Raw genomic sequence first — 17,075 nt, forward strand, 5'->3', positions numbered from 1 at the left:
GAGGAAAGCCTTCGAACATGGAACAAAAAAAGCTCATAACTCGTTTTTGATACAACTTAGAACTTTCTAATAGATGCCATCTTCAGCAGAAAAATAAGCGCTTTCGATGGACACATAATTTTAATATGTGCACGTTTTTTTCCACCCCCATATTGGGGTATTTATGCGAAAATTGGGACTAAAATTGGAATGAAAAGGGAACTATCAATTGGATTTTTTTCGAACTGGTCTATAAACCTTCCCAGTACCAAACTGAACAAACGGTGAAATTTTCAGCCAAATCTGCCGAGTAGTTTCTGAGATCTTAGGGAACAAATTTACCAAACTCCATTTATATATATATAAAAGATATATAGTTTCATGAAAAAAAAAAGTTTTAAAAGTCTAAATACGTTGAAAGGCTCAGAAAATTGAATTAACCTGAGAGCGATGTCTTAAGCATGTCTGTTACTGGTGCCGTTACCCTAACAGTAGCGTAACTAGGGATTGGCAGGAGTGGTTCTCGCCAGGGGCGCAGCAGCCGGGAAGGGAGGTAATTCAACTAATAAAAAAAATTTAAAAGTTTTTTTTTATCGTAAAATTTGAAAAATGCTTCAAAGATTAGAAAAAAAAATAATTTGAATTTTGACTTCTTGAATTCAAATTATGTTTTTCGCAATCACGAGTGTGTGTGTGTGTGTGTATGTAGGCGTGTGTGTGGGGGTATGTGTGTTTGTGTGTAGGGTGGTGTGTGTATGTGTGTGTAGGCATATGTGTTTGCGTCTGTGTGCAGGTATGAGTGTGTGGGTAGTTGTGTTTATGAGTACTTGTGTGTGTGGGGGGAATGTGTATGTGTGTAGGCATATGTGTTTGTGCCTGTGTGCAATCATGAGTGCACTCTCAGAAATGGACTTTCAAATTCGACGAAATTTTCTTCGTTTCTGACGAAGTCGCTTCCAGGGATATGCTCCGAGCGAACATTTCGTCAAATTGAGGAAACTGCTTTCGTCTCTGGTTTGAAGATGGGAATTTCGTCAAATGTAACGAAATATTTCTTCATTCTAGTTTCGTCAAATCGACGATCATTTTCGTAGTTTTGAGAGCATTAGTTTCGTCAAATTAATTTCGTCATATTTGAGCATGTTAATTTCGTAATTTTTTGAGTTTATTTATTTCTTTTATTTTTCTTTTTTCTTTTTTGAGCTGATTAGTTTTCTTTCTTTTTTTTCGAGAATACAGACGAACCTCGTTAATTCGAACACGCTTAAAAAGAAATACTTCTAAAGCGGAGTTTTTTGTAATCCCTCTCCCATTGTTGTTTTTTGGATAAAACGAGTTCTGTTAAGAATAATCGATTTTAATGATCCATTAAAGTTCGTTTTAACGAGGTTCGACTATATTTTATAAGATTTAGTCAAATCTTAACTTCAGAATCTTACCACCATAATTTCCCACTTTGATGCGCATAGTTACACTCACAGGCCAGTCATTTACGGGGGGGGGGTGTCATTCATGGGAGATGATCTCCCCCCCCCTTGATTTTTGAACATTTATGTCTTTAAGTACGAAAAGCCGTGGTTTTAGTTGGTTTTCTATAAAATTTTTGAAGATAATACACCTTTTTCCACAATTGGAAAAAAAAAATCGAAATGACTAGCCTGCACCCCCCTCCCTCAAGTATTTGCTAAAGAAAGAGGCACATAAAAGATGTTTAAAAAAATTTTATTAACGTAAAAATACAAGCAATTTCTTTAAAATGTAAAATTAATTATTGCAAATTCAAGTTAAAGAACAATGTGAAATGACATCTGGGAATCAGGGCTTTACGATGCACCGATACATCGTAAAATACCGATGTACAGTACACCCTTCATCATTACACCGGTTTAGAATAAAAACCTCTAAACCGATAGATCGGTGTGCTTCACAAGTTTGCTTACATCCAAGCATTTTTTTTTTTATCCAAGCAAAAAAAAAAAAAAAAAAAAAAAAAGAACGGAAACCCGAAATGTTAGTCCGGCTCCATAAACTCCCCATGGTATCTAACTAAACCACCATATGGGGAGTTTTCCTGCAAAAAATCTATTTTTTGCCAGATCTTTTCCAAATTTGGCACAGAGGTTCATTCTTGATGCTCAGGAATACTCATTGAGCAGTTTTTGTCCCGCTATAGAGGGGAGGGGGGGGGGGGAACAACCCTCATGGGGGTTCTCCTTATAAAAGCCAAGTCTTTGTCGGAGTTTTTCCAAATTTGGCACAGAGGTCCTTTGATGCTCGGGAATGCACACACAATGGTTTTAGTCCCTCCAGGGGGGGGGGGGCAACGCCCATGGAAGTTCTCCTTACAAAAATCAAGTTTCTGTTGGATTTCTTCTAAATTTGGAACAGAGGTCGTTTGATGCTCGGGAATTCAAAGGGTGGTTATTGTCCCTCGATTGTGGGGGGGGAGAGGGAACCCCATGGGGGTGCTTCTTATAAAAACCACGTTTTTGTCGAATCTTTTCCAAATTTTGCACAGAGGTCTTTTAATGCTCGGGAATTCAAGCAGGATAATTTTCGTTCTTCTATGGGAGAGGGGGGCAACCCCCCATTAGGGTTATTCTTATAAAAACGAAGTTTCTGTCGGATATCTTCTAAATTTGGCACAGAGGTCAGAGGTGTTTGATGCTAGGGAATTCAAAGGGTAGTTATCGTTCCTCTATTGTGCGGGGGGGGGGGGAGAGGGAACCCCATGGGGGTGCTTCTTCTAAAAACCACGTTTTTGTCGAATCTTTTCAAATTTTACACAGACGTCTTTTAATGCTCGGGAATTCAAGCAGGATAATTTTCGTTCTTCTATGGGAGGGGGGGGGCAACCCCCCATTGGGGTTATTCTTATAAAAACCAAGTTTTCTGTGGGATCTTTTCCAAATTTTACACAGAGGTCTTTTGTTGCTCGGGAATTCAAGCAGGGTAATTTTCCTTCTTCTATGGGGGGGGGGAGGGGACAACCCCCATTGGGGTTCTCCTTATAAAAAGTTTTTGTGGGATATTTTCTGAATTTAGCACAGAACTTCTTTGATGCTCAGGAGTTCTCATTGGATAGTTTTCGTCCAGCTATTGGGGTCTATTTTTTTTCTTTTTTTTTTCAAAAACCAGTTTTTATAAGATCTTTTCTCAATTTGGCACAGAATTCCTTTGATGCTCGAGAATTTCCCCGTTTTAGTCCTGCTATGCATGGGGAATGCCCCGCGTGGGTTTTTGTCGGATCTATTCCAAGTTTGGTACATTTGTCCTTTGATGTTTGTGAATTCCCATAGGATAGTTTTCGTGCCAAATTTGGGAAAATTCTGACAAAAGCTTGGATTTTAGCAAGGAAAACTCCCCTAATCGGGGGTTTGCCGCCTATAGCGGGAAGAAGAATTCAATCTGCTTCAACTACTCGCAATGTAAGTTTGGCGTTGCATCACGATGTAAAAATTCCTACATCGTCCAGTCCTACTGGGAATATAGAAATGCTACTTTCTCAGCAGACAATGGGTTCTAGAAGAATAAGACATAGGTTACTTTTATGCAGAGTTACATCAATATTTGCTCATGAGAAAATTGCTGGGGATTTACTTCTTTATTGCATCGCATAAAAAAATTCCAAAGAAAAAAAAAAGATTTATATCAAACTAATACCATAAACTTTAAAGAAATAGTGCAATAAAATGGACAGCTTTAAGTTTGTATATCTTTGTTTGAAAATTAGATATAGAAAATGAAATTAGATAATCTTGAGAAAAAGCTTACCTTTTTCTTTTTTCAATCGATTATTTGTCTTATTAATTTTGCTTCTATGTAGAATGCTTGTTTGGCAAAATTTATGTTCAATGCAGGAGGTGTATTATTGCATGCAGTACATACTTCATACTTTGAAGTACTTTGGTACATACTTCATACTTACCTCTCTGGAACTTCAAGGGAAATTAGGTACTTTATTTAACATAATTGATTAGAACCTTACTGATTTACTAAGATAGCTCCATAAGCATTAATGCAACCATGGCCAACGCTAAGACAGAATTGCAAGTAAGAGATTCAAATGTATGTAATGAAAATAGTGACTAGCGTATCGAACAAAGTTTGCTAGTTTTTATCATATACTTTTTATTTTCCTTTCAATTTTTCATTTGAAATTTTACATAGACATTTTACTTTGTCTACAGCAAAAACCATTACTTTAACTTAAATTTGGACTTACTAGTAGTTCCTCTATGAAATGCTTCTGAAGGGAATTCCCTTTTTTTTTTTTGCTGATAATTCCTTGAGGCAGCAAATATGGCAATAAAATTAATGCTGCATTTATTTCAGCTGTAAAAACTATGTATAATGGAAAAATTCATAGTTATCACAAATCAGGTAACGCAAATTAACACAGAATTTAACGTACTAAATGTGAAAATAAACAACAAAAAACGCTTTATAATTGTTATTATTTTCAAACATGCTGCTAACTTACCTTATTTTTTAAATCAAGGTTATCTTCAATAACTTATTTTAAGTTTGGGAAAATTTGAAAAAAAAATTGAAAATATTTAGCTGCAAAGCACAAAGATCTAGTTCTTTATGGAAATTAATATTTTCTTTGTAACTCAAAATGCATTGTATTAAATTAATACTTACTTTACTTCATGTTTTATTTTGCAAGGAAAACCATTCAAAAGAAAAAAGAAAGAAACAGACTCAACAAATAATGAAGTATTGATACAACATAAACAGAAGACAGCTGCAGAAGGAAATGACATTACATAAACAACATGGGGTGCGACTTTAATAAGTCCGGTCAACGAGCCTAACAAAAAAAAAAAGGTGGGGGGGGGGGGGGGTATCATTTCCGAACCAAAAGCTGAGAGCCAGTTTGCATTTATTTTTAATTGCATTAAGCACTTTTTTTCCTCGATTTTTATGGGCTTGTTTAAAAGGTTGCTAAGCAATTATTAAAAAATATTTTTTATGAACACTTTTGTGAGATAAAGTTCTTAATACGTTTTGATTATTAATTTCTTCAAAATCATATTTTATTTTTCTATTAAAATATTTCATGTGGTTTTTTTAAGAATTAACTATAGATTATTTATTGTTTACCCATTCCAAAATATTAATCTTACCTAATGGGTAGAGCAATATTTCATTGAAAATGATAAGTGTTACGTACACTTTTGGAAGAGAGCTACTGTATAAATTGTTATTGCATTGAATAAAATATTACATGTAGAGTAGAAGAAAAAAATACCAATACTTAGAGAGGGGGTGGGGGGCGGTATATTTGTTTTAGAAAATAAAAATGCAGCGTAAAAAAATTTTGAATTATTAAACAAAAACACTTCGTTCACCAGAATTATATTAGTAAAATTCATGAAGAAGAATGAAAACACATAACCATGTAACATATTCAACGTTGAAATTAAAATTTTCAAAGTTCTATGCTATTTATCAAGGCGCTGTATTTATTATCTGCGTTGCTGTAGCTACGGTGGAATTTTTTATGTAAGTTTAAATTCGTAAAAATGCTTTGGTCATCTTTGTCAATTTTCTAACGAAATAAAGGAAGTACGTTTTTGGGAACAAATGTCAACAAACAAACATTTTCATTTGCAAATAAAAAAATAACGCTAGTTAAGCCTAACGTGGAGGTGATTCAAAGTTAGTTTACAGTGGCTCCCAAAAGTGTTCGTACACCTACGACTTTCAATGAAATAGGCTCCTATGCAGTGGTTAGAATTAATATTTTGGAATAGGTATTTAATTATAAGATCTATGATCTATTTTTAACAAAACTACACGAAAATTTTTAATAAAACATTAAAAATTAATTTTTTAAAAATCAAAAACCAAAAAGTGCCGGAAATTTTATCTCACAAAAGTCTTCGTACACTTTGAAAAAATGTCAAAAAATTTGTAAATAATCTAACTTTTTACAAAATTAGTATTTAGTAGAATATCATGTAGTATCAACAACAGCTTTTAAACGTTTGGGAATAGATTTCATTGTTTTTTCTTTCTTTTTTTATGCAATTTCTGAATAAGTGTTCAGTCGCACTTCGAGTCTTACTATTTCTAGTTTGCTTTTCGTTTCAATGGTGTATTTTCGTAATCTAGCCACCAGATATCTCCAAATATGTTCCAATAAGTGTAAACCTAGCGATTGAGGAGATATTTCTAAGTTTAAAAACAATTTTTGTGGCACCAAACGCTAACGTGTACTTCTTATCGCTATTTTGATGAAAAACAAATTTGTTTCCGATTGCCAAATTTTGGGCTAATAGTTTAAAATTGTTTTTCGAAATATTTAAATGAACAGCATGATTCATTATTTCATCAAAAAATTCCAAATTTCCAAGTCCTGATGCTGTTATGCACCCTCACATAAAAGCACCTTCACCGTCCTGATTAACTGATCCAGTTAACTTCTTAAGATTAAATTCCTCATTTTTCCTTCTATTGACAATTATACAAAAATTTAACCCAAAATATTAAATTTATTTTCATCCATAAGTAAGATGTTGTTCCAAAACATTTTGAGCTTATTTATCATTGATTTTACGACGGAAAGCATAAGTTTACTGTTTTTCGCACAAGCATGAAAATTTCTGCGGGAAGAAGTCCCCTTTAATCCAGCTAATCAGAGAACTTAGCGAACAATTTTAAGTGAAAATTAAATGTAAAATGTTTTATTCAATTCTGCAGAAACTTTTTCAGCGCTCAAATGTGTATTTTTCATAATTTTTTTAACTGTAAACCTCCGATCACGCTTTGTTAACTTTGCCAGTTGACCTTTTCTTGCCTTGTTTTCGATCCGATTCTTGTCTTTAAAGCATTTTATCCAGCATTTCAGTATAGAATGGTATAAGTTAACTAATTTAGAGAAATTTCAAACCAATTTATGGCTACTCTGAGGGAAAAAAATCAAATTTCGAATCGTGTTTGTTGTTTTCTACGTATACCTGCCATTTTAAAATAATAAGCAGAACATTAGGGAATAAATAAAGAAAAAAATTAAGGCAAATGACTTTACAGTGTCATTACAATGCAAAAATAATAAAAAAAACACATATGATAATTTTAATCATGAATTTATTCGAAAATGTTTCAGTGTACGATGACTTCTGTGGCGTATTTTTTCTCACTCTCATCGTTTTTTGACAAATTTCAAAAATAAAATTTGGCAATATTTTGAAAAAAAAACTACTAGGTTTTATTCATAATGGCATAGGAATGGTGTGAAAAAAAAAGGACTTCACATTCGAATTCAGTTTTGCGTTATTTTGATTTTACTGCAAAATTTCAAGGTGTACGAACACTTTTGGGAGCCACTGTATACAGAATTCCAAACCAAATCGAACAGATCGTTTTCAATTTTAATGTGTTTTAAATACAACAATAACCACAACACTAAACAAAAATATAACAATACATAAAAAAAGGCACATTGCACATACAAATTTTAATAAATACTAACCTTTTTTATAAATCCTTTAGAATAACTGCCGTAAAATAATTTAACGAGCAAGTTCAAGACTGAAACGAAAACTCTCAGAATGCACTGCAATATGACGAAATCGGGACGAAATTATTTCGTGAAAAATTTGAGATTTCTGGTTTCGTCAAATATCACGTGATTCAGTGACGAAAGGATCGTAGAAAATAACGAAATAGTGCTCGAGGATTGCTGAATCGTCAAAATTGAGCGTTTCATTTTTGACAGTGTGTGTGGGTAGTTATGTGTAGGTGTGTGTGTATGTGTTTGTGTGTGTTTGTATGTGTGTGTATGTGTTTGTGTGTGTTTGTATGTTTGTGTATGTGTTTGTGTGTGTTTGTATGTGTGTGTATGTGTTTGTGTATGTGTGTGTAGATGTATGTGTGTGTACGTGCGTGTATGTATGCGTGTAAGTGTAGGATATTGACTCAACCTGGAGACGGTTTTCGCTAGAGGAGCAGCATCGTGAGGAGCCGGTCGACGGTGATGCTGCAGAGGGTTCAGGCGGGAAAATAAAATGATAGGACATCAAAACAGTCAAATGAAAGCAATAAGCAATCGTCATTGCTCAAAAAAAAAAAAAAAAAAAAAAAAAAAAAAAAAAAAAAAAAAAAACTGGCAAAAGAAAAAGAGCTTGAGACACATACATAACATCTACTGAGAGGGAACATTGGGCATCATTGAAAACAATTCTAAAAAAGAAAATAAGAAAAAAAATTTACAATACTGCCTCTTATTTGTCGAATCAACTAATCAAAATGCTTCAAAAAAAAAAAAAAAGCTTTTTTTTAGATTTCACAATGACTTCCGGTGACATCCCGTGTGAGCGACCCGGGGGGGGGGGCAATTTCTTTATTTCGCCAGGAGCGCTAGACCCCATTTCTATGGAATCTAGCGCCCTGTACTCTAAATCGCGCTACTGTACCCTAATTCATGTACATTAGCTTTTAAAAGTCTATATCACAGTAATATATTCGATTATCACTTTTGCCAAATTTCAAATATATAAATCTAATACTTTTTTGCTAGAACTGCTGACGTAAATAAAAACTTTGAAAGTATGGTTATGAGAAAACCAAGGAAGAAAAACTAAATTTCCATTTAAAGTATTGCATTTATGCCATTAAATTGTTTCTAGTTTTCTCAATAATTCATGGATTAAAAATATTTTTGCAGATTTAGAAAAAAGAATATCAGAGCTATCTTCTTTCTTAAAGTCTCAAAATCGACATTTTTTAAAATTAGGCTGTTCGCTTACCTTAAATATTTGACTTCAATTATTTTTAAGAGTTGTTTTCATTCTGATTTCATTAAAATTTTCCATCAAAATATTGCTGCAAAATAACAAAAAATGTGATGAAATTACTGTTAGTGATTTAATTAAATTTTTATGTGCTCTTAAAAAACAATAATTATATGGGGTTAAAAACTTTTATTGTTGAGAAAGTAAGTAATTTTCAGGGAAATAAGATTTTAAAGACAACGGTAGATTTTCTGTGCTTTTATTTTTCAATACTTGCAAGAGCCTGTAGCAATGGCTTTCAACTGTTTATTTTTGGATTTTACTTAAATACAGTTCTTTTGCTATTTTAAATTTTTTGCATTATTTTAGACAATTTTAAATCATAGCACAGAACTTGAAAAGGCTTGGTTCTATAAACTCCTTCATCCATGGCTGAGGACAGGATTATTAACAAGGTCTATTTTCTTTAAATATTTTGTGTTACATTAAAATATAAACTATTTTTCTCAAAATATATTAAACATTCATAAATTAGTTTTACTACCAAATTTATGTGTTTATTATGCGTTATTATATAAATGAGACCTTGCAAGTTACTGAATATTTTTTGAAATTTTGACACAGCATTGAAAAGAAAAAGAAAGACAAACAAGATTAAAGTTAGATTACAAAAAGTATATATTGCACAAGCATTTACTCTGCTAATAAATAGTGCTATCATAATTTTCTCTTAAAACTCCGTGGAAGAAGTGGCGAGTTTTTCCCAAGTTAAAGATTGAGCCCGGGTCGTCTAGATACCGACCTTAACTACTTGATCACATGGGTTGGTTAGGGTGGTTCAAAAAACCTTTTTTTCAGCTGCAGTCCAGGACATCCCCTATTTCTTTTAGACTTACTAATAGTATTATGCTGAAAAAGTTTGAGCTTCTTACTCCAATTTTAAGAGGGTGTTCAATGACTCCTCAATTTAAGATTAGCCGTACCATAGAAAATGTCCCAAATTTAGAAACATTTGGTTTCCCCAGCTTTTTTCTCGTAAATAATTATTTTGTTGCAATGTATATACATATTACTCGTGTATTTTATAATATGTAGCATTGTTTTTTTCCGTTCAATGTATTTTTTTAACCCCCTTCCCCATACTTATGAAGTTTGGGGGAGGGGGTTGAGCACCCTCTTTCAGTTGAAATAAGAAGCTAAAATTCTTCCAGCATATTGCTATCCACAAGTCTAAAAATATTGAGGTGTGTCCTGGGATCTAGGAGAAACTTTTTTTTTACATGTATATTTGAACCACCCTAGGGTTAGTGCTATAATACCTATCTCCAATAACTACCTACTTTTTTGCATGAAGCCTTAGCGTTGCTCCATAGCACGGAAGAAGTGGTAGATTCTTTCCAAGTTGATTATCAAGTCCGAGTCGTCAGGGTAAAAGTCAGCGACCCTAATCACTGGATCACAAAGAGGCCGGAACTAAAACACTTTTCTGTAGCAACTTTTACCTTTAAGCATGAAGCTATAGTATTTTTAAAAATCACGGGAGATATTTTTTTTTCTTCCGTGTCAGGGATAAAACTTTTGAATTTTGAGGGGATTTACTTTCCCCCTCATATACTAGTGGTACCCGTACGGCTTTGCCCGTACTAGAAAAATTAAAAAATCTTTTGGTTCGCCTGTATATTTAAAAGTAATGTATGGTGAATTTTCTCGCCAATTGGCTTGTACCCATGCTACGGTTCCACGTTATAATAATTTCGTATCTCGCCAATTGGCTTATGCCCATGTTACAGTTCCACGTTATGATAATTTCGTAATTTACTAGTCCATCTTATGATAATTTTGTTCTTAAAATTGGAATAGAAAAAGAACCACATCGAATTTTTGAAAAATCGCTTCGAGGTGCACACCTCCATGCTGCAAACTAACTTTGTGCCAAATTTCATGAAAATCGACCCAACTGTCTAGGCGCTATGCGCGTCATAGAGATCCTGACAGACAGAGAGACTTTCAGCTTTATTATTAGTAAAGACTACAGTCGAACCCACTTATAGCGAGTGCAAAAGGACCGATATTTGCTCGTTATAACCGAGTGCTAGTAAAAAACGAGTTCGTGAAAAAAATCATAAAAATTCTTCATAGTTGCTTTTTTTCTTCCTCTTTTCACAAAGAATTTAAATTCTGAGAATTTTAAATTGAACAGGTATTGTTATTTGTTTTCCTCTTAAACTCTTACTAAGAAATTCAAAAAAAAAAAAAAAAAAAAAACCCAAGATATGTTTTCCACTAATTTACTAAAACTAACAATTTACTGATTATGACTATATTACCCATTGTGACATTCTACTGATTATGACTTTGTTACTGCACCACTATATTTTTAATCATTCTTATCTTCAATTAAGACTGTTTTTGAAAAATATGTTGTTAACTATGTACACAAAATGTTGATTTTGGTGCTGTTACTATATTTTGTCAAAATTTCAATCAAGTCAGCTGTTGTTCCGGGTTTTTTGGTTGGATAACGTTGGAAAGTCACTCCACATCTCTCACCAAAACCGAGAAGGTCTTGTTACTATTCGAGGGAGAAGTGGAGGAGTTGTCTTCTTTTTAATCATTGTGTTCCAAAGAAGTTGGTTACTTGACTTTGAAGTGTCTGAATGTCTCTTTCTTAAGAACGTTGTTTTTGAGGAATATACATGGACACACATATCGTCACCTCAGAGAAACCGAAAAACATCTAATCCCAGGAATAACACTAAGATATCCTACAGTAGCTCTGAGGCGAGGATATGTAACTTTTAAATATTTCTTTACTCCAGAAATGAAAAAAAAAAAAAAAAAAAAAAAAAAAGCTGCCATCGCTTGTTCTCTGGACTTATGATTGATCACTAACTTTGGTTAACTTTGGAATGTTTAAGAAAATATACCAAAAATGGTTAAGCTGATCTCGGAAGTTAATAGAAATTTTATGAATCGCAAAAATATTGCTCGCTTTAAGCGGGGTTTGCTCGTTAAAAACAAGTTACTCTCCCAAGACTTAACATTATACCAATCAAGTACTTCTGATTTCCTCGCTAAATCCGGGTTTCATTAAATCAGGGCTCGTAGTAAGCAAGGTCGATTATATTTTTTAAAAAATATACAATTTTAATCTTAAATCAACCAATGCAAAATATTGCGTGCCAATATTAGGTGAAGATCCTATTCCAATAATGTACGTAGCAAATTATTTTCAATGCCTTGCAAATACGTAATTACACTATCAATACATTAAAAGGGTAAAAATATGTATCAGAATGGAAAACGATCTTTGTGTGGACATTAAGTGTGGAGGAAGCAGCATTTAGAAGGATCAAGTTCGCTAATCAACTTCATGTGCTTGTTTTAAATTTTAAGTTAATAACAATGATGCTGCTATATAGAAGTACGAATCGCGAGTTTTTAGTTCTATCCTATTTAGATATATCTGGGAGAGCGGGAATGCCCGCTGAGCGTTATAACCCGACTTTCACCCTTCTTCTAACTCAATCTAAAACGAGTTCTACCGAAAGTGTTGCTTGTTGCTCTAATAATTGGGGGAAAAATCGTAAGGAAACTCGAATTTTTGGTGCGAAGAATGCGAAGTAGAACTTTTTTTGAAGCATGTTTTGAGCTTTGTCATGCTAAATGTAATTTCTAGGGTAAGTTTTGCGCATTTAGTACACATATCAGCTTGAACAAGAAGGTTTTGAACAAAGCAAGATGACGATTGCTTTGTTTTGCTTGGCCAAAACCATGTTGATAATGAACTTTTATTTTCTACTCTAAATTCTATTGATCCTTGCATCCAATTCACTATTGAAATGGAAACCGATAGTTCTCTTTCATTTTTGGACGTCTTTATTACTAAAAGTAATGATGAATTTATGACTTCGGTGTTTCGTAAGCCTTTTGCTATTACACTACCTCCTCACAAATGTTCTCATCCTCCAAACCAAAAGTTGGCCTCATTCAAGGCTTTTGTGTTTCGTGCTTTGAACATCTGTTCTTCCTCCAATTCTTTAAATGCTGAGCTTTCTTATCTTAAAGCAGTGGCTTTCGATCGTGGTTATTCTCCTAGCATCATTGATTCAATTTATAATAAGTTAATTAAGCCCTCTCATTCTGAAAATGTTTCTGCTTCCAATGCTTCGTATACTATTGTTTTGCCTTATTATCCAAAAGTTAGTCATTAAGTTGCAAAGATTTTGAAGAAATTTGGTTTCGATATAGCTTTTTCTCCTGTTAATAAGATAAAATTTAAACTTAAAGGACCCCATTGATTGCCATTGCAACTGGGGTATTTATAGCATCTCCTGCAAGTGTGGACTTGGTTGGACAGACTAAACGTGCTCTCAAGCACCGTCTGAAAGAGCACGAAAATTATGTTAAACATAAAGAACTTGCTCATTCTTCCATCGCTCAGCATTGTTGGACTTCTGATCACTGTTTTGATTTTTCATCTGCAAAGATTATTTGTTAATGTTCTTCGGTTTATGAACTCGATTTCTGGGAAGCTTACTATATCTGGAAAAATTCTCATTCTCTTGTCAATGATTTTTCCAGCACTCCATTTTTTCATGATATTTGGAAGCAATTTCTATAATTGCCTTTCCTGTTTCTTCGGTGTTTCGCACTCTTTTTGTCTCTTGGCTTCTGATTGGTTGTCTCTCCCCTCGCTTTGAGCCCGGATTGTACATCTGTTCGCTGATTGGTTGTTTGATGTCTTGTTCCCGTATTCTTATTGGTTGGCCCTCTTTGGTATAAATACCGGTGTCCACTTGGTCGTTGTCAGTTCTCTCGCAACTTTTGGTTCTGTTGGTGAGCTTTTTGCACTGATGAAGAGGCTCCATTGTAGCCTTGAAATAGCTATATGCTGTATCTTCTCCAATATTTGTGCTTTATTTACGTTGTTTTTTCACCTTAATTGTATAAGAACTTGTTTTTAAAAACTTTTTCAAATCGAAAAAAAAATAGTTTTAAAAATCTTATATAAAAGTATCTTTCTTGACTGTTATTATTGTTTTCGTTAGCAATAACTTGAAGTGGAGAAATAGAAGGAAACTGCTGACTCCTGCATTTCATTTCAACATCTTACGAGATTTTCTTTTGGTTTTCAATAAACAGTCACGAATTCTAGTCGATATCCTACACAAGCATACAAAAGATGACTGCATTGATATTGTGCCCTTTATTGCGAGGTGTAGCTTCGATATTATATGTGGTAAGTATTCCATATTATCACATTGTAGAATAACACACGTGAGTAAATCTGATTATGTCTCAGAAAACGATCATTGACATAGCTGGAAACGACTGTTTTTCCCATTAAACGAAAATGTGAAAGTAAACAAAAATGAAAGTACACAATTTTTCTATTCTTTTTTCTGTCTGTCTAATCCATGATTAACAATTGCATTGTCTACACTTGAGGAGCCCCTTTTGGGGTTTCCTCAAATGTAGACAAATACTGATAAATAAAACTACGGCATTACCACTTCCCTGCCCCTCAAGTATATTTTTACTGCTTGCTACAGTGCTTGAAAACCTCAACTGTTCGTTATCAACCCTACTTAAAAGCGAGGGAGGGGAACCTGCGGTCCTTAAGATCGCAACCGGCCTTTTTGAATTTTTCAATCTGTCTAAAAAGCGAAGGCTTTATTAGGACATTCCTACTGCCGCCTCCACTTGGAGTAGTGTCGGGTTCGACGGAATTTGATTGCAACCGAATAGATCCAGATCGTTTTTAGCGATGAATTCGGTCGAATAAGGGCAATGGTAACATTTTTGTACGCTTATCGAGAGCCCCTTGTGAACTTCCAAATAGTGCCTTTGCATTTCAGCGGTAATACAGCATCCACAGCTAGAGTGATATTATGGGGTGCAATCGTATACGAAACATGGTCAACCCTAATATTTATCTACAGCACCGTGACATCACCTTAATTCATATGGCATACTTTTCATCACCTATACAACAGCACCATACAACAGCATAAAGATACGTCAGTGTCATGCTTCAGTCACATGGGTTGACACGGATGGCGGGGTTCCCAAGGGCCATTTTCTGACAGGACAATGCCCGGTCACACGCACCAAAGGTGACAAGGGACTTTCTCTTCCATATTATCACCCTCTCTAACTTGCTCGATAATCTGATTTGTCACAAATCGAGCGTATGTGGGAGCACTTGCGACGGTAAATTGGACAGCCTATGAGTTTGATTGAATTACAGGCACATTTGCAGTAATTGTGGTACGGGACGACGTAGGACATTGTACGCGACTGCTATGCCTCAATGTTCGACCGTACGCGTCGTACATTCACGATGTAGTATACTAAAACCTCCTTTCATTTGAGATTTTTCCAGTAATAAACAATCATTTTGCTTTGATTTTGTAATCGCTTTCTTATATCAGAATTGCCCTCCTATATGTAAAATTTCGTTTCGTTTGACATCTCCCTCTTGGTACGTCTTTTTTTTTTTCTCAAAAAACGTGTATTATGAAAAATTCCACATTTAAGGTTGAAAATATTACAATCCTTATTAGTAGGGGGGCATACTACATTCCATATTATCACCCTCTCTAACTTGCTCGATAATCTGATTTGTCACAAATCGAGCGTATGTGGGAGCACTTGCGATGGTAAATTGGACAGCCTATGAGTTTGATTGAATTACATGCACATTTGCAGTAATTGTGGTACGGGACGACGTAGGACATTGTACGCGACTGCTATGCCTCAATGTTCGACCGTACGCGTCGTACATTCACGATGTAGTATACTAAAACCTCCTTTCATTTGAGATTTTTCCAGTAATAAACAATCATTTTGCTTTGATTTTGTAATCGCTTTCTTATATCAGAATTGCCCTCCTATATGTAAAATTTCGTTTCGTTTGACATCTCCCTCTTGGTACGTCTTTTTTTTTTTCTCAAAAAAACGTGTATTATGAAAAATTCCACATTTAAGGTTGAAAATATTACAATCCTTATTAGTAGGGGGGTATACTACATTCCGTGGGAAATTTCGTGAGGAAATTGTGAGACCAACTTTAATATATTCCTTATGGTCTGTGTAACTATGCCTCACCGGGTGTTTTGCTTGAATTTGTGTCAGACGGCCTGTATGACGTCATCAATCCAAGATGGCGGCTTTAATGAGTTTTTGCAATTATAAGTCAATTTTTGGGTATTTTTTGATAATTTTCTGGTGAATTTACTTGATTAATATTATATTCATCTTCTTATTATAAATTAAAAAGAAAATATTTAATTTTTTTGTTTATTAACTCATTAAAAGAAAAAAAATCTGATAAATCTTTTTTTTTTCACTTTGGCTCTCGGAATTAGCTGTTTTAAAAGTACCTCGGGTGAACTTTCGCAGTTAAAAATACTTTTAATTTTCAGGCTAAGATCACTAAACATTAGTACAGTCGAGCCTCGTTAATTCGAACACGATTATAACGAACTACTGCTAAAGCGAACTACACTTGCGATCCCCGTCTTTCTGTTGAAAATCACTTAACACACCTAACACTATTGTTTTTCGGCTAAAACGAGCTACTGTTGAGACAAATTCACTTTGAAGGTCCCTTTGAGTTCCCCCTGTTGTTGACCCCTTGAGAGGTTTGACTGTATAATCGTTTGACAGAATTCTAATAACCTGTATACCCCCTGACCCCCTAAACTCTTTGACCGGATATGAATATCGTACATTGGGGGTGCTCTAAGGAATTTGTAGGGAGAGTATATGAAAAAGCTTCTGCGTAGAGAAAGTAATGCTACAAATTCTGTAAATAGTAATTATTTTTTTATGATTAATTTGTCGTAATCTAGTTAAATTTGGCGTTATTAAATCGACTTTCATCTAAAATTATTATAGTAACGTAACATTCGGCTGAAGTATACGGTCCCCTCATTTCTGAATGATAAAATTTGTGAATGGAAAGAAATAAGATAACGGTCTACGATTTTCGAGAAGGATTTGGAATATTGAGGAAACTTTTCGATGTTTATAAATAGTCGCCGCATGATAAAAAGTCAGTCTCAATTGAGAATTTGTACTGAGAGTGTATTAGCTCTGTTTATTGCGAGGCATTTCGCTGTGTTGTTTTTCGTATTTGGATGAAAATACGTGTATAACAGTTGAGTTTACGGTGTTGATTGATATTTGCTTAATTGCTGATGATTATTTTAACAGTTGTTAACGATTTTTCCTGTACATAGTGTAAATAAAACTCCTGTGTTTTTCTCAAGAACTGTGTCGTCCTTTCAAAAAAGTGGAAGTCGCACCGGATCCGTAACAGTATTGTTTCTCGGTTCGTTGGTG

The 17,075-nt window shown here is 34.3% G+C and overlaps 1 protein-coding gene across 1 annotated transcript in view; it reads left to right on the top strand.

Annotated features, from left to right (window-relative positions):
* LOC129216283 (uncharacterized) overlaps positions 1–17,075 on the top strand; it is a 107,257-nt gene that overhangs the window by 72,789 nt on the left and 17,393 nt on the right. The window contains exons 14-15 of the mRNA XM_054850493.1: positions 9,093–9,178; positions 13,775–13,965. Coding sequence (XP_054706468.1) covers positions 9,093–9,178; positions 13,775–13,965 — 277 coding nt within the window. The remainder of the gene's footprint in view (positions 1–9,092; positions 9,179–13,774; positions 13,966–17,075) is intronic.

The sequence above is a fragment of the Uloborus diversus genome, chromosome 2 (genome assembly GCF_026930045.1).
Source record: "Uloborus diversus isolate 005 chromosome 2, Udiv.v.3.1, whole genome shotgun sequence".
Classification (NCBI taxonomy): Eukaryota; Metazoa; Arthropoda; class Arachnida; order Araneae; family Uloboridae; genus Uloborus; species Uloborus diversus.